Below are 25,582 nucleotides of genomic sequence, written 5' to 3' on the forward strand. Positions count from 1 at the left end.
GAGTTATGCACATTTTGTCCTTTAAACAAAATGTTTGCATTATTTCATGATGCAAATAATTAGATTTCTGATGGATGGTTGTGTGGTGTGGTATAGTATGGTAAATGGATAAATCTCTGCATTTCTATTAAGCTTGTGTGATGATGGTGCATTAAGGACAGGATAAACAAATTTAAATAATTTGGAGGGAGATTCCCTCTGTCCCAAATCTTATAAAGTCTTCACCAATTTGATGAGGGTCCATTACTTCTTATCAGAAAGTTGAATCTGTTCATCTGGACATAGTGTTTTCAGTGGGAGAAAACTGTCACTCTTCCAAGTGGCAGTCCAAGAGACCTATTACGTAAAATTTTGTAGTGATAACAGTAAGAGGGTCCTACTGTAGTCAAGTCTTATCACTTGGTAGTCTGTCGGTAATGGCATCAGGCATTTATTTTGGACAGTCATTTTAAAACCCCATGACCAAGTGAACGAGGAACAAACTAGAACGTCAGTGGTTGAACATAAAAACGACATGTAAAGGATAAATGGTTTTAATCTCACAAAAACAGCTCCCAATGTTTGGTATCTTAATTGGCAAAAATATTGGTATTACATTGATGAGTCATGGGGCAACACCAAAGTAAATATATAAAAAAAATTTCATAAAATACTACAACTTTCTTCTTCTTTGGATTTACGCACATGTTCCCGGATCCACTTGTTTCTTTCTTCCTCGTGTGTTTTCTGTAGCTCGTACATTTGTCTTTGGTCTTGAATAAATGGCTTGAGCTCATTCATTTCTTTTTCTTGTCTCTTCTTTAGTTGGTCAAAGTCATTCTGATATGCCTTGTTCTGGCACAGTTGTTGAATCATGTAGCTACTGTATTCCTGTTGGTTTAGCTTCATATTCTCAATTTCCCTTTCACACTCTGCTACTGCAGCTTTTAAGTCAGTGGCGTATCTCTGTCTAAATTCATTGAACTCCTCTGCTTGCTTTCTGGCTTCCTCTTGATTTTTTCCCCTCATTTCCTCGACTTGCTTTTGTAGGTTTTGTTGCAGTTCTCTCCATTCTTTTTTCTCTTGTTCTTCTCGAAGTTGATCTTGTTCTTTTTTTTGGAGGTCATGTTCTGTTTTTTCCTGCTCATATTCTTCACAGAGTTTTTTAGATTGTGTTTGCTCCTCCGATCTCTGTTGGCATCCTCTAAAGTGTGTTTCCTGCCACTGTTGTTGTACTTTCCTCCAAGCCTCTCTTGCTTTTTCATTTTCTTTTGAACTCTGTACCCATATTTGACCCTTAATTGACTTTTTTAATGATCCAGACTTAATTTCCTTCTCTTTTTCTTTCCATTGCTTTTGCTGAATTTCATACCTCTGTTTCCTTTCCCTTTCCTATTGGGCCCTTTCCTCATCCACCCTTTTTTTCTCCTCCTCTCTCTTAATGAATTCCTTTTTTTCTTCTAATGCTTTTTCTGTTAAAGCTCTTACCTGTTCAGTTTTTTGCCTCATCTCTTTGATTTCCTCTTCATGTTGTCTTTCAAGGTCTCTCTTATATCTCTGCATTTCTTCTTCCTTCTTCATAATCTTATCCATTTCCTTCTGAATTGTTGCCTCTGCCTCTTTGAACATCTCTGAGGTGTAATAGCCACTGCCATTTTTCCTTACTCTTGACTCGATCTTGGTCAGCAGCTCACTTACTTGAAAACGGCTCTGATCATTGTTATTTAAGACATGGTATTGTCCTCCACAATCAGTTAACAGTTTTTTGACAAAGTCTTCACTGTTTTCGTTGAGGTAAGTTTCAATTGTTTGGTTTTTAAGATCATCTCCTCTGGTAAATATGACAATGATGAAGTCATTGCAGTTCTTGCCAAAAATGTTTTTAATGAGCTCCACAGTTTGTTTTTCTTCCTCTGTAAAGTGACCGATCGGCAGGACGAGTAAGAACACATGAGGTCCAGGAGCCACCATTGTGATGCATTTGACAAGTTCATGTTTAACTTCATCACTGGATAGAGCTGTGTCAAATAAACCAGGCGTGTCAACCACGATGACAGGATGCCCTTCAATTTCCGCTGTTTGTTTTTGGCAGAGCCTGGTCACTGATTTCATACTGGCCTTCGAATGAAAGCACTTTTTGCCCAAAATAGTGTTTGCAGTGGCACTCTTTCCACTTCCAGTTTTCCCAATCATCACAATCCTGAGTTGATCCAGGCTCTGTGATGTGTGAGGAGCCTCTTCCAGTTGTGATGTACATTCTGCACTGTTGTGCATACAAGGTTTTGCAATGGTTTCCTTTTTGAAACTTTTGGAAACCATTTTTATCTCTTCCACAGCATCCAGTAGCTGGGGGATCTGCTGTCTGTTGTTGACATTGAGGACAAGATATCGGACACTAAAACTCCGACAGAGCTCTTCGATCTCTTTGTTTCTTTTTAAAAAGTTAACAACATCTGGGTGTGTAGGATTGGTCTCCACAGTAAAAATAATTATTGTAAAGTCTTTGACTTGAGAGCTTAGTATATTTTTGATGGTCTCCAACTCACCCTTGTCTTCATCGGTAAGGGGATCCAAAGGTAGCACCAGGATAAAAGCATGGACACCCTCAGGATCACAGAGAGAAATGCTCTTGAAGGCTTCCCTCATTGCTTCTTCCTGAGATTTTCCAAATAGAACCGGTAGCTCCACCATTGAAATCAGTCGACCATAAACTTCTGCCTGATGTTTAACATACTCTAATGAATTCAACTTTCTTTCTCCCAGGATGGCATTAGCAGTTGAAGTTTTTCCAACTCCAAATCTCCCACACAGTACCAAGTTTAAAGAAGGTTTTACATATAAACTTTGAGGCTCTTTCACACCAACTTGAGGTCTTTCACACAGTTTCAAATTTGAAAGAGGATTTGTATTTGAAGACTCTGGTTCTTCTATATCAACTTGAGATTTCTCACACAGTTTCAAATTCAAAAGAGGTTTCATATTTGGAGATTCTGGTTCTTCCATACCAGCTCGAGGTCTCTCACTCATTCCTAAATTCAAAGGAAGTTTTGGTTTTGGATGCTCAGGTTCTTCAACAACAAAGCTCCCACATGGTACTGAGTTTAAAGGAGGTTTTAGATGTGGCCTTTGAGGTTGTTCAACACCAACTTGAGGTCTCTTACTTAGTCCTAAATTCACAAGAGATTTTGGTTTTGGATGCTCAGGTTCCATCCCAACAACAGATCTCTCACACAGTGCCGAATTAAGTGGAAGCCTTGATTTTGGACTTTCAAGTGCTTCAGTTGGATCAGGGTTTTCAGAAAAATTTAGATGTCCGCCCCTGTTTTCAGTCACAATTTGATTCATCATTTCCATCATGGTTTCCTGATCAAAGTCAAGACACTCTTTTTTGTCAGAGTTTAACTTATGCAGTCTTTGTCCGCACTCTTGAATAATTTGTTCTACTGCAGTATTCTTTTCTTCATCCTTTTGTGTTATGATGACCATTGAGTATTTAAGCGCATGTGGACCAAACAAACTCAAGATGAACTTCAGCCTTTGTCTGTTTTCCTCTGTGAAATCTAAAGGCTTCACTAACAGGAGGAAAACATTTGGCCCAGGGGGGACACGGGCCACACACATCTTCATCTCGTGTCTGACTTTTTCCACAGGAACACTGAAGATGTCGGAGGTTTTCACTACGGTTATGGGTATTTTCCTCCACTGTCCTTGGGCAATAGATTTCTTGGATATTGTTATATCACGAGAATCCTTTTTCCCTGTGATCAAGTTGCTTAAAGTTATCTTTTCAAATTGACTTTTTCCAAATATCACAATCCTGAGTTCAGATGCTGTTGAAGACACAAGAGACATTAAATAATTAAATATTGCATTGATTCAGTTTTCTTTTCTTTTATATTTTTTATGTCTTTGAGTTATTGCAAATTTTAACAGTTTTTCACTGAATTACACTTTTCATATTCCCAGTACATCACTATCTGACAAATATTCAAAATTGTATGCGTTACTAAAATTCTTAGATGCCAAACTCGAGTATCATAAATTTCTACATTTACTTAAAGCATATTGCCATATGCATTTATTTAATAAAGCGAAGTTTGTACATTTTTTTGCACACTTACCAGTTCCATATGCTGATGCTGCCATAATCTTACTTTGTTTCAGCAGCAGAATATGTAGTTACCTGAAAACAAATGTGTAGAGTAAATGATGATGTGTAAATGGAGATTTTAGGTTTAATTCTAAAACCCAAAAAACTAATATATCATTTCTATGTTAATGTTTTTCTTTTTGATGTACCTTTTTGGCTTATAGATTAGAAAAAAGTCTCAATGTGTTAGAAAAATTGAGTAAATTACAGTATCCAGGAATATTATTGTAAAGTTGACTGGCAGAAAGGGTGTGGTAGGAAAAGGTGCACGCGCAACAGGGATGACTGACCTTTGGTGGCTTTCTGGCTAGCTGAATGTCTGTGACATTCAGTAGCACCGTATTGTTTTAATATAAGGGCGACTGTGGCTCAGGGGGTTGGGAAGCACATCTGTAACCAGAAGGTTGCCGATCCCCGGCCTCTCTGTCCTGGTCGTTGTGTCCTTGGGCAAGACACTTCACCTACCGCTTACTGGTGTTGGCCAGAGGGGCCGATGGCGCGATATGGCAGCCTCGCTTCTGTCAGTCTGCCCCAGGGCAGCTGTGGCTACAACCGTAGCTTGCCTCCACCAGTGTGTGAATGTGAGAGTGAATGAATAGTGGCATTGTAAAGCGCTTTGGATGCCTTGAAAAGCGCTATATAAATCCAATCTATTATTATTATTATTATTAATAATACAAAATAGGGGGGGGGGAGAGACTAGACTGCACCTATACTACATTTGAAGTCTGCACCTTTGATACAAGTTGAATGGAGACTCTGTGAGGACTCATCTTGCTGCTATGTCATCTTAAATTCATCAACTCTAAAGGTGAAGGTGATCAAATCACACAAAATTTACAATTTTCTCACTATGTAATCTATTTTGATGCTAAATGTCTAATACCAATCTTTGAGATGATTTGAGCGAGTACACCCAGCTTGTGGTTTTCTCCTGGCCATGCCCAATGAAGTCCAACTGTGGAAACAGTGACTCAGTACGACACCCCCCAAATGCCTCATTGCTTCAAGCCAACATGGCAAGATGAGCAGAGAAAAGACAGAAATGTAAATCTCATTCTCTAGCTGAGACCACATCTTCTTTTAGGTTTGATGCCATTTCTAGTAGATAATGCTAGGTAGCGTGAGTGCGAATTGAGGATGCGGTTTGGGGTAAGTCTCAGAGTAGATTGAGGAGGGAAAGAACACACCCACCAACCCACCCACACAGACACACGCATCCCTGTTGAAATCACCCTCGACGCACATGACTGCAGTTGCTTGCTTCCTATTTTCTATTGTTTTACTGTACATCGTGACCTTTGTAAAAAAAAGACTCCAGCTTGTGATACTATTGGACTTTTCTTATTCAGACTCATTACAGAATGATTATTTTCTCTTATTTTGTTACATTTATAATACTGCATTTAAGTAAAATTGAGTGGATGAGACATTGGAGATCTCAGCCTCTTTGACACAGGCCACTCTTGAACCAGAGACTGTGTCCGAAGCATCTTTCGACAGCAAAGGAGAAAAAGAACTAGATTGTTGCTCTGAGATTCACTGGTTCATATGAAAGTACAATTTGCATTTAACTTGGAATTTAAGGTCTTAGAATTTGTAAGAAGTGGGAATTATAGCCATTTTTATACATAGTCCCCCATTTCCAGAGGCTCAAACAGTTTCCTGATCAGATGAGACTTGTTCTCTCATTATATTGTAAAAAATGATGCAAAAAAACCCTCCATATGATTAGGTTGAAAAGCAAAAATAATCCCTTTAAAAAGCTAGCAAAAATGTAAAGAATGACCAAATTGATTGCCGGGGAGAAGGCCGCTCAATCAAACTGGCCCCTCCAGAATCAGAATTAGAATACTTTATTGATCCCTGGGGGAAATTATTTTTTGTTACAGTGCTCCATTATAAACCAACATTAAGACAAGACAGACAATACGCTAACTAAGAATAGTACAATATATATATATATATATATATATATATATATATATATATATATATATATATATACATACATACATACATAAGTCACTCATAAATAAATAGCTGGAAAAGAAACATGTGTAGTTGTAGCAGTAACCAGTGTGTTAAGTGGATGCGTTGTACAGGGAGATGGCCACAGGCAGGAAAGATTTCCTGTGTCGTTCAGTGGTGCTTTTCGGTAATCTCAGTCTCTCACTGAACGAGCTCCTGTGACTGACCAGCATGTCATGGAGTGGGTTGGAGGTGTTATCCAACATTGTCTTTATCTTGGACAGCATCCGCCTCTCCGACACCACCTTGAGGGAGTCCAGCTCCATCCCCACAACATTGCTGGCCTTACGGATTAGTTTATTGAGTCTGGCATCTGCGACCCTCCACTGTATCAAAGTATAAGAAAAAATCCTGATATTTAAAATTATGTCAGTTTGTCCATTTAATTTTGAGCCTCTGAAAATGGGGGACTATATTTAAAAACAACAACAACAACAACAACAACAACAGAAAAACCCTGCTGTAATTCACAAACTGCAGATGCAATACTTTTAGTTAAACTCCTCAAATTAAAGCTGAAAGTCTGCATTTCAATCACATTTTCAGAATCATCAGAATCATCAGAGTCCTTTATTAATCCCTAAGGAAATGATGTGGGTTACAGTTGCTCCAAGACAGTAACAGTATCAGACTAAACTAATTAAATAATACAATATGTTAATAGTTTACAAATTTAAGAAATTGCACTAATATATTCAAATTGCTCAATTATAAATATCAAGAATATTGACGAAGAATTTTACAGATGTGAGACTATTACAGTGGTGAATATATATGGTTGACATTTGACTCTAACCTGTGAACTTTGTCATTTGCTATCTTACTGTAGCGCGTGTGCAAAAAGGGTGTAAATATTACAGTGTTTACAGTGTATTAGATGGAGGAGTTGTACAGGGAGATGTCCATGGACAGAATTTCCTGTGTCGTTCAGTGGTGCTTTTTGGTAATCTCATTTTGACTGTTTATACATAAAAATAGAAATGTTACACCTTATTCATCTGTTATACCTGCTTTTTGATCATAAAATCCCCAAAGCTCAAAATTTTTTTGCTAAATAAGTCTCCAATATTTGATAGATGATTCAAAACAAACTTTCCCTTTCGCTTCTTCTCAGTCAGGCGCACTTACCTGGTGAGAACTAGTGTGCTATATTTCATTTCATACAGTTTTTCCAACTTCTTATAAGCGAAATAGAAATGAAAGTTTGGGAATTTTCTTTTCAGTTTTTATTATTTATTCAGTAAGGAAGCTTAAATGTTATTTCAGTTGTTGTTCTGTCTGCTAATCAGCTTTTGGTTTTAGTAGGGGTGTATACATATATCAGCACATCTCTTTTTGTCCATCCATCCATTCGCTACCGCTTATCCTTTTCAGGGTCACGGGGGGTGCTGGAGCCTATCCCAGCTGTCATAGGGCGAGAGGCGGGGTACACCATGGACAGGTCGCCAGTCTGTCGCAGGGCCAACACACAAGGACAGACAACCATTCATACTCACATTCACTCGCACATTCACACCTAGTGGCAATTTGGATTATCCAATTAACCTATCCCCACAAACTGCATGTCTTTGGATGGTGGGAGGAAGCCGGAGTACCCGGAGGGAACCCACGCAGACATGGGGAGAACATGCAAACTCCACACAGAAAGACCCCGGCCTGATGGTGGAATTGAACTCAGGACCTTCTTGCTGTGCGGCAACAGTGCTAACCACCGTGCCACCGTGCTGCCCATCTCTCTTTTTGTGTCATGTGTAAATCAGTCATTCCATGTTAGTTCATCAAATGTCAACCTGACCATCATTGATTTCCCTGAAAAAATTTGAGAAGAAACATGGTCTGAGGGACCAGACAAAGAGCGATTCAGAAGACCCCTATGAGCAGAACACCAAGGGAACAGTTCACCCTGATAGGGTTACCGGGGCACCGCCCTGGAGCCAGGCCTTGGGAGGCAGCGCGAGGGCGAGCGTCTGGTGGCTGGGCCTTAGTCCATGGGGCCTGGCCGGGCACAGCCCAAAAAGGGACATATGGGCCCTGTTAGAGCCAATCTATCGAGAAATATTTTTGATACCTCTTCAGTTATTATGTTACATGTTTGATTTTGTATAATATGCTGTTAGAGAATATATGCTGCGTGTTTAATTTGTGTCAGGTAAGAAAACATTACAACGCATGTGTTTTAGCAGGTTAGAATGAGCCAGGATGCCAATGGAAATGTGCGCTGTAGCAGCAAATAGTTTTTTGACCGTGACATCGTTTGTTTGTATGTACGAGTCAGAAATAAATCTGGACAACTCACATTAAGAAGTGGAAGGATTATTTTTTCAAAGCTTGGAACAGAAATTCGCCTCTACAGGCCCATCTTCCTGCAGGCCCATCACCCACAGGAGGCACCGTAGGGGTCGGGTGCATTGTGTGCTGGGCGGCGGCAGGAGCGGAGACCCTGGCGGACTGATCCCTGGCTACCAAGACTGGCAATTGGGACTTCCTAATATGCAATTATGCAAAATCTCTTTTTAAAAAGACTAAAAAAAAGTATTTAATGGGATGAAGGTAGCTTTAGTGTTAGATTTTTGTCTAAAGTTGTTTTGTTTAGGACCCCTGGGGTTAAAATTGCATTTGGTCAGTATATGAGAACGGTTATGAGACTTACACTAAAAGTATGCTTTAATAATGTCAAATCATTTTACAGCCTTTTATTTGCAAATTGACTAATGGCACATTTTAATCAACTGTCAAACAGAAAAATGAGAAATAAAACTTTGCAATCTTTGCAGTGTTGGCAAACCAACTTTTAAAAAGTTGACTCCATGCACAAATGCTTCTGTGCTCACAACACAACAATATTTTCGTCATATTCAGTATATTATATTATTTAATCATTATGCAAAAGTCTGCACTTGTAAGGAAAGACAAAACCAAACAGTGACCAAAGTACATGTAGCACATTTAAATATCTCAATCCTAAACATTTAAGTTAAAACATTTAGTCAAATAAACGCTTACTGTGAGAGAAGGGTACAGAATTAACATGTAAGTACCTGTACATACAAACTGTTTCTCACACACTGTGTACTGTTGGAATCATTTATAGCTTCCTCATAAGCTGCATCATTTCTGAAAAGCTAATGTTAAACATTGAAGTAAAAATAATAAGAAACTTATAAACGCTATACCCCCTTGCAATACATTGTGATTCGTCACAGCTTTGATTTCCTCATTGTGTATTTGCCTGTTATACTTTAGTCTGTCATTATGCTCATGACACAGGCTTTTCATTTTCACATCATGCTCTTGTTGTTGAGCTCTTAGTTTCTGATCATATTCTTGTTTTTGAGCAGTCAGTTTGTCTTGGTGCTCTTGTTTCAGAGTTGAAAGCCTGTCTTCATGCTCTTGTTGTTGAGCTCTTAGTTTCTGATCATATTCTTGTTTTTGAGCATTCAATTTGTCTTCATGCTCTTGTTCTTGAGCAGTCAGTTTGTCTTGGTGCTCTTGTTTCAGAGTTGAAAGCCTGTCTTCATGCTCTTGTTGTTGAACTCTTAGTTTCTGATCATATTCTTGTTTTTGAGCATTCAATTTGTCTTCATGCTCTTGTTGTTGAGCAGTCAGTTTGTCTTGGTGCTCTTGTTTCAGAGTTGAAAGCTTGTCTTCATGCTCTTGTTGTTGAACTCTTAGTTTCTGATCATATTCTTGTTTTAGAGTATTCAATTTGTCTTGGTGTTCTTGCTTCAGAGTTGAAAGCCTGTCTTCATGCTCTTGTTTTTGAACATTCAGTTTGTCTTCATGCTCTTGTTGTTGAGCTCTTAGTTTCTGATCATATTCTTGTTTTTGAGTATTCAATTTGTCTTCATGCTCTTGTTTTTGACCATTCAGTTTGTCTTCATGCTCTTGTTCTTGAGCACTTAGTTTCTGATCATGCTCTTGTTGTTGAACTCTTAGTTTCTGATCATGCTCTTGTTTTTGAGCATTCAATTTGTCTTCATGCTCTTGTTGTTGAGCTCTTAGTTTCTGATCATATTCTTGTTTTTGAGTATTCAATTTGTCTTCATGCTCTTGTTTTTGAGCATTCAATTTGTCTTCATGCTCTTGTTTTTGAGCATTCAATTTGTCTTCATGCTCTTGTTGTTGAGCTCTTTGTTTCTGATCATATTCTTGTTTTTGAGCATTCAGTTTGTCTTCATGCTCTTGTTGTTGAGCACTTAGTTTCTGATCATATTCTTGTTTTTGAACATTCAGTTTGTCTTCATGCTCTTGTTGTTGAGCTCTTAGTTTCTGATCATATTCTTGTTTTTGAGTATCCAGTTTGTCTTCATAGTCCTCCTGTTGATCTTTAATTTGCTGTACATATTTTTTCTTCTGGTCTTGTATCCTCTCATCATTTTCTTTACTTAAATTTATTATCTTGTTGTCATATTCTTTCTTGAGATCTTGTTTTTGTGAAGCCATTTTGTTTTCATACTCTTCTTTCAGATCTCTCATTTCTTTGATATGATCCTTTTTCAGATTTCTTATTTTTTTCTCATACTCCTGTTTTATATCCATCTTTTCTTTGTCATTGTTTTCCTTCAGATTCTTTATTTTGGCTTCATTTTCCATATCCTGTTTATGGATCTTTTCATCATACTCCTTTCTTAAGTTCATTATTTCATCATCCTTTTGTTGCTTCGATATTTTGTTAATATAATCTTGGGCAGCTTGTGATATTCTGTTGCCATGATCTTGCAGTAGGTTATTAATTAACATCGCTATTTTTGAACTTATGCTCAAAAATCCGGTGCTATCTTCGTGATCATCCTTTAGCTGCTTTATTTTGTCTTCATACTGCTTTATCAGGTCCTGTACTGTATGTTCATATTTTTGGTTTAGATTTATTACTTCACACTCTTTCTTCAAATTGTTGATCTCTTTAAAGTGTTCTTCCTTTATATTAGCCATTTTCTTGTCATTCTCCTGTGTAATATCTGCAATGCATTTATCATGCCTTTGCTTCAGATCGAGGATGGTTGATTCACAATCTTGTTTTAGATTCTTTATTTCCTCATCTTGCTCTTGCTTTAGATGTGCTACTGTTTCAATTGTTCCCTGCAGCAGCTGTGTTATGTCCTCTAAGTGATTTACAGTCAGATAAAATATTTTGTGCTCATACACTTGTTTCAGAGCCATTATTTCTTTACTATGGTCTTCTGTGAGATTCTTTATTTTTTCACTGTGCTCATTTTTATTATACATTAGTTCTTCCTTATGTTTATTTTTGAGATCTTCTATATATTCACTGTGCTCATGTTTCAGATCTGCAATCTGCTTTGAATGCTTTTTATTGAGGTCTTCTATTTTGTCACACTCTGTCGATTTCATGCTTTCTTGATCTTTTTCCTTAGTTTTCACCAATTCTTTCCGTTTTAATGCATAATCACTGAGTGAGAGATTGTCATACTTTAGGTAGCCTTTCTGTAGCTCTGCTTGCTGCTTATCGTCCTGTTCTCTTTTAATTTCATTGTCTATTTCTAGCGCTTCATATTTCATGTATTTGTCTTTTTCCGGCCATTCTTCATTTTTCTTTGTTTCACCATCCAGGTTTGTTATTTTTCTAGAGCTTTCTTCCATCTGTATGTTTCTTTCTTCTTGGGAAAGCACAGTTTGCAGGCAGTAATCACTTGCTGTTGTCATGTTATCAGTGAGCATAGTTTCTATCTTTTCCATCAGCTCTTGACGTCTTTTATTATTAAATAGATCATTTCTATCAAGTTTGATCTCATGTTGCCTTTGATTGCAGTCTTGAATTAATTTATGCATAGGGGAATTCAAATTTAGCTTATTTTGCTTTTGTGTCATGATCACCATTGAGTGGTGCAAACCATCATGACCAAACAAGGTTAGAATTGCCTTTAGTGCCAGCCGTTTCTCTTCAGTGAAATTGGAAGGTTTCACTATCAGTAGTATCACAGTTGGTCCAGGTGTGCAAAGACTCATCAGACTGTCCATTTCTTTTGTCACTGATAAGAATTGAAGATCAAAAATATCTGGGGTTTTCACTACTGTTAGTAATGTTCCTTTCCATTCTCCATGTGCGTGCACACACTTCTTGTCTTTAAACAGTAATGAATGTTGAAAAGCTTTGTTGCATATAATCAAGTTGCCTAGTACTGTCTCGTCCCAGTCAGTATCTCCAAGTAGCACGATGTTCAGCTCAGAGCCTGCAAAAAAAAAAAGCCAACCCCAAAATATTACTGAAGAATATTACTGTATCAGAGGTTATTCATTTAGCTCTCTGGATGCAGGTTAGGGCCTTTCATAGTTCTTGAATGACAAATGAATGAAAAGTCTGATTAAAAAGCACATTTCAAATTAAGATTATGTTATTTACTGCTCTTTTTAAAGTGGCTAAAACTAAGTAATAGTTTCGGGGCTTAATTTTAAAGCTTTTAATTGAATTTTCTTGGTTTACCTATAACGATTTTCAAAAATATCCCTGTATGCATAGGTGTATTTTATTGTTCATCACCATTACAGCAAGATAACATCTTTAATAATACAAGCAATAATCCTTTATAATACTTAGTTTCTTCATCTTCTTGCTGTGATTAGAAATACTGTGAGATGTGAGCCAGCAAAGCCTTTTAGTTATGGAAATAGTGCATAAGACAGGATTTCAGCATATACGATTCATGTATACTTACCTGACATTATTGGTCTTCCATTACAGCAGACAGTAGCGGCCATAAGCGATATTCTGGATATATATATATATATATATATATATATATATATATATATATATATATATGTATATGTATTCTGTGAATCCTGTGTATCTGGTCACCAGACCTGAATAACCATAAACAATTTTAATTAATTATGTAGCTAATACTTTGTACAGTCTCCACTGTAAAAAAATATCAGTCTATGTACTTATGAGTTAAATTACTGAAGCTTTGAAGGCAAAGTGAATATTGTTCATTCACACACTACTGTGTCCATCCACAGTGAGCCTGGGACTGTGGAAAATCATGTTTCATACATGAAATTGTAAGTATTAAATAACTGACATCAATGAAAGTGTTACATTTAAGTTTTAAACAGTCTCTGAAGTTTTAACCTAACTGTCATTTCTAACAGAAATGACACATGCTTAAAAAACAGAATAGATTATGTTTTCAGTCACACAATAACATCTTGTGTGTTGAACCACAGTGAGTCTGGGACCACACCTATGTCAACAGGACAGTTTTGTTTGTTTTACAAACTGAAAATATAAATGACATTATTCACATCAGATTGTAAGTATTAAATAACTGACATATCACTGACAACAGTACAGTGCAATATTTAATTTTTAAACAGTCTTTGAAGTTTTAACTCATTTGTAAAAGAGAAATGAAAGCTAGGTGGTTAAGATGTGCGTGGTAAGGAGTAGCATGGGACTGTGGCAGTGGCATTTTCTGCATTTACTTGCACTTTCAATTTATCTTTATATATGCTTTTTATATGCGTATTACCTTTACATATGCTTGTATATGCCTATTAAAATTTCAGATTTGTCACCAAAAAAGATTTCACTCATTATCAGTTAGATAGCATATTTATCATTGTTAAACAGTGAAGTTCATTTGCAGAAACAAGAATGAAACGATAATTTTTTTATTGGAGTAGATAAGAAAACTTCTGGCTGAGAAAATCAAGTTCCATATACTAAACATTTTAATGAAATAGACCAATCACAATTGATATTCTTAGATAACCAACTGACCAAAAAAAAGCAATCATTTGTAAGACTGAGTTCTCTAAACACACTGATCCCCCCAAATTAGAAATATGTATATTCCTTTTCCAGTTAGCACGTTTGATCTAAACATTTTACTACAACATAGTTATACATGCATTTATAGTATTTCTTGCTGAGATTTATTGGTTTTTTTCATCTTGAGGAACTCACCAGGTGAAGATTGTTGTGGTAGTCCTTACAGCGCATAAGGTCAAAGAGAAAGAGAAAGAAAAAGATGCAGATCAGAAAAGAAAACAAGGAGTTGAAGCTCCTCCTGCACAGAGCGTTACTTTTAAAAAGCTTGTCTAAAGTGAGCTCATTTCATTGCAAAGCTTTGACTTTTTATATGAGTTCGCAATATAATATTAAAGATTTAGAGTGTATTTAGATATGTGTCAAAAACCCATTTGTTACTTACAGTTACAGAAATAAAATAACCAAACAATTCGAACCTCTCATAAAATACAAACATCTGCTAAAAGAAAACAGAATAGATTATGTTTTCAGTCACATGATAACATCTCGTGTGTTGAACCACAGTGAGTCTGGGACCACACCTATGTCAACAGGACAGTTTTGTTTGTTTTACAAACTGAAAATATAAATGACATTATTCACATCAGATTGTAAGTATTAAATAACTGACATATCACTGACAACAGTACAGTGCAATATTTAATTTTTAAACAGTCTTTGAAGTTTTAACTCATTTGTAAAAGAGAAATGAAAGCTAGGTGGTTAAGATGTGCATGGTAAGGAGTAGCATGTGACTGTGGCAGTGGCATTTTCTGCATTTACTTGCACTTTCAATTTATCTTTATATATGCTTTTTATATGCGTATTACCTTTACATATTCTTGTATATGCCTATTAAAATTTCAGATTTGTCACCAAAAAAGATTTCACTCATTATCAGTTAGATAGCATATTTATCATTGTTAAACAGTGAAGTTCATTTGCAGAAACAAGAATGAAACGATAATTTTTTTATTGGAGTAGATAAGAAAACTTCTGGCTGAGAAAATCAAGTTCCATATACTAAACATTTTAATGAAATAGACCAATCACAATTGATATTCTTAGATAACCAACTGACCAAAAAAAAGCAATCATTTGTAAGACTGAGTTCTCTAAACACACTGATCCCCCCAAATTAGAAATATGTATATTCCTTTTCCAGTTAGCACGTTTGATCTAAACATTTTACTACAACATAGTTATACATGCATTTATAGTATTTCTTGCTGAGATTTATTGGTTTTTTTCATCTTGAGGAACTCACCAGGTGAAGATTGTTGTGGTAGTCCTTACAGCGCATAAGGTCAAAGAGAAAGAGAAAGAAAAAGATGCAGATCAGAAAAGAAAACAAGGAGTTGAAGCTCCTCCTGCACAGAGCGTTACTTTTAAAAAGCTTGTCTAAAGTGAGCTCATTTCATTGCAAAGCTTTGACTTTTTATATGAGTTCGCAATATAATATTAAAGATTTAGAGTGTATTTAGATATGTGTCAAAAACCCATTTGTTACTTACAGTTACAGAAATAAAATAACCAAACAATTCGAACCTCTCATAAAATACACACATCTGCTAAAAAAAAACCCAGAATAGATTATGTTTTCAGTCACACAATAACATCTTGTGTGTTGAACCACAGTGAGTCTGGGACCACACCTATGTCAACAGGACAGTTTTGTTTGTTTTACAAACTGAAAATATAAATGACATTATTCACATCAGATTGTAAGTATTAAATAACTGACATATCACTGACAACAGTACAGTGCAATATTTAATTTTTAAACAGTCTTTGAAGTTTTAACTCATTTGTAAAAGAGAAATGAAAGCTAGGTGGTTAAGATGTGCGTGGTAAGGAGTAGCATGTGACTGTGGCAGTGGCATTTTCTGTTTTACTTGCACTTGTGGAAAAGGGGAAAAAAATAAGTTGATCAAATAGATCAAAATCTGTTGCTATTTACCAGGATGATGAAAATGAAACAACATTGCATGTTTCAGCAAGACAATGACACCAAACACAGCCAAGTAAACTGTTACTTAGTTTCATAACTTAAAATTCTGTGGTCTGATTTATTTGCATGTGGGGGATTTTATGGGTGGTTACTAACATGTGGTGAGAATTTATATGTCAATAGCATCTTTAGAAATATATTTATGAAAAAATTGGTGTTGTGTTCAATACTTATTTTACCCGATGTACATTATGGAGTGAAGCATCATGGCATAGGGGTATTGTTTGGGCTAATGTAATAACTTATTGATCAGTTTTATAATGACATTTTAAACTATACATCAAACATCTATATCAAATCATAAACACAAAATAACAAAAATATACTGACAAGAGTACAGCGCTACATTTAGGTTTTAAACTTAAACAGTCTCCATGAAAAGATGGTGGCTGAAAAGTGAAAAGTGTTATCCTTCTGCCCTGTGGCTGTTGCGGGATCCTGATTAGGGATGGGTATTGATAAGATTTTCACGATTCCGATTCCATTTTCGATTCTGTTTAACGATTCGATTCTTTATTGATTCTTTATCGATTCTCTTATCGGCAGCACGGTGGCACGGTGGTTAGCACTGTTGCCGCACAGCAAGAAGGTCCTGAGTTCAATTCCACCATCAGGCCGGGGTCTTTCTGTGTGGAGTTTGCATGTTCTCCCCGTGTTTGCGTGGGTTCCCTCCGGGTACTCCGGCTTCCTCCCACCGTCCAAAGACATGCAACTTGTGGGGATAGGTTAATTGGATAATCCAAATTGCCACTAGGTGTGAATGTGTGAGTGAATGTGAGTGCGAATGGTTGTCTGTCTCTGTGCGTTGGCCCTGCGATAGACTGGCGACCTGTCCAGGGTGTACCCCGCCCCTCGCCCTATGACAGCTGGGATAGGATCCAGCGCCCCCCGCGACCCTGAAAAGGATAAGCGGAAGCGAATGGATGGATGGAAGGATGAGAACACTAAGGTCGAGTAGCTTAGAACTTTGTTTTATATCTTCTCTTTGAACAAGATAGAAATTTAGGAGTAACATGGCCTTACAAACCCAACAGTGAGATCTCAACAGATCCACAGCCTATGGCTCTTCGATGGGGTGTCACAGGGTCCCAGGAAAAAAAAGTTGTAAATGTAAAATAATAAAATAAATATTCTTCTGTAGCAATAACAAAGTATAACATAAATTATTCTGTAGCAATTACACAAGAATATCCAGTAATGTCCCTGCCTACAATTAAACGCATTCACTTACTGAAAATCGGGGCATCTGCTGTGGCAAATGGGTGTAAGCCTTTGACCACAAACTTAGTCACTGCTCGGTGACATTCGTCTATCCTGGCCTGAATGGAGACGCTACCGGTAGACTGCAGCGAGAACTGCCAGCATCTGAGCCAGCGAGACTCTGTCTGTCTCTCTCATCATGGTCACCTAAATGCACAGTAATGGCAGGTTTTGTAATAAGGCAGATCGCGCTAACATAATATGCACTGTTAGTGGATTATTTACCTGCCGCATTAATGGGAGAGGACGTGCAAACGTTACCGCTGCTGCTGCATTGAGATTCACGAGTCCGGAACAGAATTCAAAACACGACATTCATTTAAGGGCATCGCGTGTTTTGTGAGCAAATGCTTTTGCATATTAATATGCAAAAGCATTTGTTTCCTCCCTTAAATGAAATATCTACTTTGCAAGTATTGCAAGTTGCTCTGTTGTCATCTGTTCTCGTAAAGTATAACCAAAATTTTGAGCATTAGACGCCATGTTTCCTGCCAGGTAAATGACGCTCCGCAACGTGGTGACGTCATTCGGGGCGACTGGAATCGATAAGGGAATCGTTTGCAAAAATGGCAAACAATTCCAAGGAATTGAAACAAAGGGAACAACAACAAGAACCGGTTTTCGATACCCATCCCTAATCCTGATTACTCCAAGTTTGTGTTACAAAGGGTGGAAGTCAAAGAGTAGGTATTGGTCTATATGTGGGGGCTTCCGGTAAACGTCAATGTTAAGGTTTCTATTCTCCTCAATGTGCACTGCACAGAAACGGCAAAAATATTATCCTTTCCAACGAGTTGATTTGAACCGTGAAGTCCCCTTAAAAGAGCCAATAACTTTACTTTACACTTTATTTGACCCACTAGGTTTAAATCTTGGACTCCCCACCATTTGACCTTATAACTGAAGAAACTTCTCGGATGAGAGGTGAAACGTCTTCAAGCAACAGAAGTCCAGACGCTTTTCTTTGCAAGCTCCTTTGACTATTTTCAGTGATTGTACTCACCAGGTGACACTCTGACGTTTTACTCAGTGCTGTTAAATCTCCCTTGGCAGTTCCAAACTGAATCAGGTTACTTGTAACCACCTTCCATTATCAGAATATCAAGGTGTTGCCTTGTACAAGTATGACAACAGAGTAAAGGTGATGTCTGATACAGTTACTGATAAATGACCAAACACTGAGCATTCCCTGGATTCTTTATGCTCTGTTGCATCTGTGCAAGCTCCATGCATTGTCTGAACCTTCAACAACAGAAAAAGGTCGTACAAGTCTCAGGTGGTTTTATGTCTAATCTAAGCGAGAATCTGCATTAGTTGTTTTGTTATTATTGGGAAATGCTTTTCAACAAATATTTTTTGAATTTCACTATGAAGTGTGGTTCCATGCTTAGGTTGCCTGTACTTTGTTACATTTCCTTCACTTTAAAGTGAACAGTTTACGGTCTTTTTTCCAATCAATCAATATCCGTAAAGAGTCTTCAGCTAATGTTTGCTTTTATTTAAAGTTTACTGTGATATTTCTCAACAGTAGTACTTATTCATTGTCCCGTAAAGTGATCATCAAAATTAACGATAAGAACATCAACTGGTTTTTGTCCAAAATATGAAGCTTACATTTTAATATATCTCTACACAGACTACTTATCAGATGCAATAAGTATTTTATAAAAACAAAAAACAATCAGGAATTGAAACATTTTTATCATTCTGAAAAAAGAGACATGCTGTGCCAAAAAATGGTTATATACTGCAATAAAGTGTTTTCTGTAAATAACAAACACATCTGAGCCAAAGACATTTTGTGCTTTTCGTGAGATTATTGACACCAGTGATTGTTTTTAAATGGAAAAATATGCATTACTTCCTGCAGTAAAAATGGCATGATGCAAATTAAACGAGATCTTTACCTAAATGATTTATATGATTAGTTTACATTCATTCATGTTTTTACTTAGCAGGCAACATTTTCTGCAGTTAAAAAAAAGAAGAAAGATTGACAGTGATTTTAGAACATATGAATCAATTTGTAATAATTTGAGTATATTATGTTATATGGAACTACATCTACATCTATCATACAGCTATAACAAAAGTATTTGTTTATTAAAAGCTTTAAAACCAAAAGCTATCAAAGTTAAATCAAACTGACATTCAGGTAAAAGAGCCCGTTTCATAAAATGCTGCAAGACTTATCTCCGTCAGCTTTCTGTACATATTCTTCTATCCAGTCATTGATTTGTTTATCATGTTCTAGCTGTAGTTGGTTGATATCTTCTTCAATTGGCTCGCCCTCATTTCCTATAGAAAGATTGTAATTCAGCTCATCCATTTCTTGTTCCTGTTTTTTCTTCAGTCTGTCAAAGTCTCTCTTGTATTCTCTCTTCATGAGCAGATGTTTAAGTATGATGGCGTTGCTTTTTTGTTGTTTTTGCTTCATGTCTTCCATTTCACTGTCATGCTTTGCTCTCAACGCTGCAAAATCTACTGAATATTTCTGTCTGAACTCATTGAATTCTTCTGCTTGCTTTCTGGCTTCTTCTGCAATTTTCTTCTTCATTTCCTTGACTTTTGCCTCATAGATATCCTGCGCTAATTTCCAGTCTCTCTCCTCTTGTTCTCTCCTGAGTCTATCTTGTTCTTTTATTTTGCTTTCATATTCATTTCTTTCCTCATCATATTCTTCTTTGAGCTTTATAAGCAGCGCTTGTTCCTCCTCTTTCCTCTGTTTGTCTTCTTGATTTCGTTTCTCCCACCATTCTTTGCGTTCTTTTTCCCAAGCTTCGCGTTCTAATTTCATCTCTTCTCGGTTTTCCATCAGCTTTCTGTCAGCATGTACATTTTTTTCACATTCTGATTTTATTTTCTGCTCAAGAGCTTCAAGTTTTTCTTCCCACTGCATTCGGAGTTTTTCTTCATATCTTATTGATGCTATGGTCTCCTGTTCTCTCTTTTCCTCCTCTCTCTTTGTCTTCTCTTGTTCCTGGTTAATCAGTTCTTCCTTCTCCTTCAGTACTTCTTCTTTTTCTGCTCTTTCTTGATCAATTTGTTTCTTTTTCGCCTGTATTTCTTCATCGCGTTTCCTTTGAAGTTCTTCCATCTCTTTCTCCATATCTGCTTCTTTCTCTTTTAGGATCCTCTTCATTTCCTTTTGTATGGCTGCCTCAGCTTCTTGGAACATCTCTGTAGTGTAGCAGCTGCCACCATTTTTCTTCACCATTGTTTGTACTTTGTCTAAAAGCTCTGCGACTTGTGAATGATTATTTTGATCTCTGTTGTTGAAAACATGGTATCTTCCTCCACAGTCGTCAATGAGTTTTTTAACAAAGTCATCGCTGACTTCTTCCATGTAACTCTCTATTGTTTGATCTTGAAGATCATCTCCTCTGGTGAATATAACAATAATGAAGTCTTCTGATTTCTTGCCAAAAAACTCCTTGATGAGCTCTACTGTGTATTTTTCTTCTTTGGTAAATCGACCAATCTGCACTACCAGTAAGAACGCGTGAGGTCCTGGAGACAACAAGCTGATGCATTTCACAAGCTCCTGTTTGACTTCATGGTTGGACAGAGTCGTGTCGTACAAGCCTGGTGTGTCGACCACAGCAACTGGATGGCCGTCGACCACTCCTTTTGCTTTTTTGCAAACCTCTGTCACTGACTTCATGCAGGTTTTAGAATAAAAGCATTTTTGGCCTAAAATGGTGTTTCCAGTTGCACTCTTCCCACAGCCAGTCTTCCCAATCATCACTATCCGGAGAGCATCTGGGCTGTGGTTGGGATTATCAAAGGATTCTGTCTTCTGTGAAGGGTTTCCTTTGAGTTTAATCAATCGAGGCTTAACAAGCATTTGTCTTGTGAAGCACTTAGATCCCATAGCTGTCATCTTCTCCACAGTGTGCAACACCTCAGAGACCTGCTGCTTGTCTTTGATGTTGAAGATGATGTTTCGTCCTCCACACTTCTGACAGAGCTCCTGGATGTTTCTGTTTTCACTAACAAAGTTGACAACAACTGGATCTGTGGGATCTGATTCCACTGCAAAAAGAATCATGGTGAAGTCGATGACCTGAGATCCAAATTCATTCTGGATGATCTCTAACTCTCGCTTGTTTTCGTCACTGAGGGGTCCCACAGGAAGGACCAGGATAAAGGCATGGACACCTTCGGGATTCCAGAGAGAAACACATTGCATTTTGCAGCTCTTTATTGCCTCAGGAGATTTTCCATACAAAGCAGGCATCTCTACCAGGGACACTAAACGTCCACACACCTGTGTCTCCTTCTTAACACATTCTGAGGAGTCAGCAGGTTTACCAAACTGGTGTTTTCCTACAATGGCATTGGCTGCTGAACTCTTCAGAACTTCATATGTCCCACACAATACCAGGTTAAGAGGCGGTTTAAAAGCGACTGTTGTGGTGTCAGCTTCTTCACCTCTGTTTAGATAGCCTCCTCTGTTTTCATTCACTATGCTCTCCATCTTTTCCATGAGTTCTTGAAGATCCTTTTCTGGCAGATCTTTTTTGTCAAAGTTGATTCTCTGCTGCCTTTGTCTACAGTCCTGTATGAGTCGATCCACAGCTGAAGTTTTTTTCTCCTCACTATGTGTCAAAATGACCATTGCATATTTAAAAGCATCTTGACCAAAGAATCTTAGGATGAGCTTTAGTTTTTGTCTGTCTTCTTCACTGAATTCAGAAGGCTTTATCAACAGGAGGAGAACATTTGGTCCAGGGGGGCAAAGAGCCACACACTTCTTCATTTCATGCTTCACCTTCTCTCCAGCTAAACTGAAGACATCTGAAGTTTTCACTATTGTTAGGCGTGTTTTCCTATACTGTCCTTGAGTGACTGTAGTGGATGGGGACACCTTTTGCAGAAGATCCCCAGTCAAATCTTTTTTCCCAGTGATGAAGTTGGTTAGAATTGATTTTTTACTTTGAGTCTTTCCAAAAACCAGAATCCGAAGTTCATATGCTGTAAATCAACAAAAAAATTATTACATGTGTTCCAGCACATACATACATATTTATATCTTTTATTTCTTTTATTCTTTTTTAACTTTAATGTTTTTTTTAATTATTTGTAAAAAAATATCTACTCTTTACGGGGAAGTGTTCAAATAATCTTTTTAAACTCTCTTATCCTTCTCCCCCCACTGTGAAGGTGTGAACACCAGCCTTTTTAAAATTTTGGTGCATCAAATGATAATGTGCAAAAGCTGCTTGTATGTCTCACTAATGCACAAGGGGGCACATTTAAGAAATGTGGGGAGAGTTGATGCTTTTTATAGCTGTAGTAATTGTCCTTTAGTTTGTAAATTAGAAACGTGTAACATGTTCGGGATAAGTGTCAAACAGCTTTAAAGTTTATTGTTTCTAGATTCGGATGTTCATGTGTTTTGGTCAGGGTTGGACTGGGTCAGAAAATTGGTCCTAGCATTTTTTAATCCCATTATGTCCCTTCATCGTTGTCTTACCCTGTGAATTTCACATTCCTTGATTTCTTCCTCACTTCTCCATAAAGCTTTGTTACTAGTTCTTGCTAGTACTACAATTAGCTGCACCAATTTTTAGTTTCTTTTTATTGTTTTCATTTTGTTTTCCAGCTCCACCTCTCCGCCACTTCTTCCTGACGAAACTTATGCGTATGCAAGATTACCAGTCCAGCCCTGGGTTTGGGTAAAGTCATAACTGTCCCTACTCCCAACATAACTAGTGTTTCTAACTGTCATTCTAAGTGTGTTAACGGGAGTAAACGTGGCTTCTGGTTTTGTTAATAATTTTCTTTGTCACCTTTATCCTCCCTAACACATCCTTATTTTCTTGTGACTTTTGCCTAGCACTGGGCTTAACCTGGATTTTAGCTGTCCTCGTCATGCTCAGATACTTGCATTCTTTCTGTCTTGCTATCTGTGTTATGTTCTGATAAATCTCGCCAGACTCACCGCGTGATGAAAGAGGTTGTGATGCCATAGTGCCACTGTGATAGAAATATGAGAAATTGGTTGGTGTCTGTTGGATGAAAGAAAAAGGAAGAGAAAGTTGTCATCTAATAATAAACCATCAGACAAAAAGAATCTGAATACATGGAACTTTAGAAGAAACCTTAAAACTCCAGAGGGCTCTATCATGTGGTGGATATGATGCCACAGGAGCAGGTAGAATAAGTGCAATATCATTGCCACTATAGGATCAGCCTGTGGATAGCATGGCTACAAATATTCTCCTTATCAGATCTGATAATAATGGCTCAGGTACTGGAGTACAAAATATATGTTTTATTTAATAATTGCAGTGTCATTACATTGTTTTCCCTATGGTTATGAGAAGTCAAAAAGTTTTGACAAGACCTGAGAATGTGTTGTATATGTAGTATAGTGCAGTATAGTGGTGTGGTAAAGGTCTGTCAGTGAGTGCAATAATATTATAAGGCAGAACTGGCAGTTGTATAAAAAAAAATGGATGTTTAAAAAATGCAAACAATCATCAGAACAGTTTGGTATCAAAAGGCTTCCAACTAAAGTTGAATTATGAAAATAAATAAAGTAAGTCTAAATTATTTATTTATACTGGTGAACCTTATATGTAAATTCAGCTTGGAGAATTAAAGTCAGCTTCTTTGTACGTAGGATTTAAAAACTGACATGTCTGGTATTGCTCGTATCATGTTGTAGAACATTCACCCCAAAGTATAATATGAATATATACAAAATGCGGTACTTTAACTTACCTGCATTGCTGTCATACACTTAATTAATATACACAGTTGTGACTAATCTATTTAAGACCACACTCTTTTTGTAGCACAATTACAGATTTTATTAAGGACTTGAGTCTACCATGACCTACAAAACCGAGAACAGATGCAGTTATAGGTTTTTATATTCATTGCCTTTACTCTTTGTGAATGTACTTACCGGGTGAAACTGCTGATCGTCCTCAGCGGTTTTAAATGTGCCTTTGCAGATCCAAACTGAATCAGGTCACTCGAAAGTACCTTTTATTAACAGAATTGGGAGGTGTTGCCCTGTACAAGTATGACAGCAATGTAAAGGCTCTATCTGATAGAGTTAGAGCATTCTCTGCATTGTTTATGCTCGGTTGCATCTTAGCATAAAGAATTTTTTTCTTTCAGTTGAAATCTATCATAAAGGCTCCATCCACCGAGTGAGTCTTGATAAACTAAAACATACAGGACATGTAAAGGTCTTATCTAAGACTCCAATCACTGATGACTGTTTCCTGTTTGATGAGTGTCAGCTCGAGTCACGTCGCCACTCTGGCTTACAGCTAGCAAATGCTCAAATGTTTACTAAAATATTATTGCGAGTGCTTCACTTGCTACCCAGGGCAATGAGCAAACCATGGGCCAAAAAAAAGGGGCTTAACTTGTCTAACTGAAGGGAAGAAAACTGAAATCTGTAGATTTTGGTCCATCTGTAAAATACCATGCACGCTGTAAGATCAAAGGAGTTCTAAGAAAGGTGTTCTAAAAATGTTCTTTTTCTAAAACATCTCAAATGTGGTTAATGTCCTGTATTTTTTGTGTTTTCAACTGAATCTACACTAGGGTGTCAAAACAGCAACCATTTAATTTGGTTTATATTTACAGAAAATCGATAAACTTTTAGGATTTTAGGGAGCAAATACTTGTGAAGGTCAAATTTGCCTCAGAACACTAGAATAGAACACATTCATATAGATGGTTTTACTGTCGGATGAACTGAATTGATACAAAACCCGATGAATGTAAAGCAAAGCTGAATCAGTCGGTCAGTCTGTGAGAGAACGGGCTTCACTCCCCGTTCAGCAGGAACTGCAGAGGGTCTACAAAATAATCTGCAGTGACCTCTTCTCCACCAGTGCTTCAGAAGTATCCAGTTTGCAGCCAAACACACACAGAGCCAGACCTCAGAACCAGCTATCATTATAAAAACATGCCTTAACCTGGCATCCCACCCCCATCTGGGTGCCATGATTTAACTGTGATAAGATACTACAGAAATTTGAACTGGTTTTGGTTTCTAAATTGATACAGCCCTGCCATTTAATTCAGCGAACCATTCTTTTAACTAAATGATACTTTGTAAATCTATGTGTATCAGCGTTTGATTTAGTTCATACTTTTACTACCACAGCTGTTTCCTAGTTAAATATAATTTGACCCATATGAGTTGGAAAGTCCTGCTAAAATTATTTTGTATTAAATAATAAATAAACGGCCAAAAGTAATTTACAGTTAATGCACATTATATTACTTGGATTTATGGGTGTAATATACACTATAATATTAAAAGCATTGGTGTCATATCATTTAATCTTTGAATTTAGGTGTTTTTCATTATGTTGCCATGCGTGTATGGAATTAAGCACTT

The 25,582-nt window shown here is 37.2% G+C and overlaps 3 protein-coding genes and 1 pseudogene across 4 annotated transcripts in view; 1 reads left to right on the forward strand and 3 right to left on the reverse strand.

Annotated features, from left to right (window-relative positions):
* prdm6 (PR domain containing 6) overlaps positions 1-25,582 on the forward strand; it is a 127,713-nt gene that overhangs the window by 37,735 nt on the left and 64,396 nt on the right. The gene's annotated exons all lie outside the window — the stretch shown is intronic.
* On the reverse strand, positions 643-3,831 carry LOC146563063 (GTPase IMAP family member 8-like; annotated as a pseudogene).
* LOC146563064 (uncharacterized) lies at positions 8,852-12,853 on the reverse strand. Its single transcript, XM_085295429.1, has 2 exons — positions 12,835-12,853; positions 8,852-12,351 (listed from the first exon to the last, which is right to left on the reverse strand). Exons 1-2 carry the CDS (start codon positions 12,839-12,841, stop codon positions 9,269-9,271), a joined length of 3,090 nt encoding a protein of 1,029 aa, XP_085151555.1. The 5' UTR covers positions 12,842-12,853; the 3' UTR covers positions 8,852-9,268.
* Positions 18,757-24,165, reverse strand: LOC146563065 (GTPase IMAP family member 8-like). The gene is made up of 3 exons (XM_085295432.1): positions 24,125-24,165; positions 23,153-23,219; positions 18,757-22,182 (listed from the first exon to the last, which is right to left on the reverse strand). Exons 2-3 carry the CDS (start codon positions 23,178-23,180, stop codon positions 19,376-19,378), a joined length of 2,835 nt encoding a protein of 944 aa, XP_085151558.1. The 5' UTR covers positions 23,181-23,219; positions 24,125-24,165; the 3' UTR covers positions 18,757-19,375.

Source organism: Mchenga conophoros, linkage group LG12 (assembly GCF_057382185.1).
Source record: "Mchenga conophoros isolate Kocher_MC1m ecotype Shallow Benthic linkage group LG12, M_conophoros_male_GT1.1, whole genome shotgun sequence".
Taxonomy (NCBI): Eukaryota; Metazoa; Chordata; class Actinopteri; order Cichliformes; family Cichlidae; genus Mchenga; species Mchenga conophoros.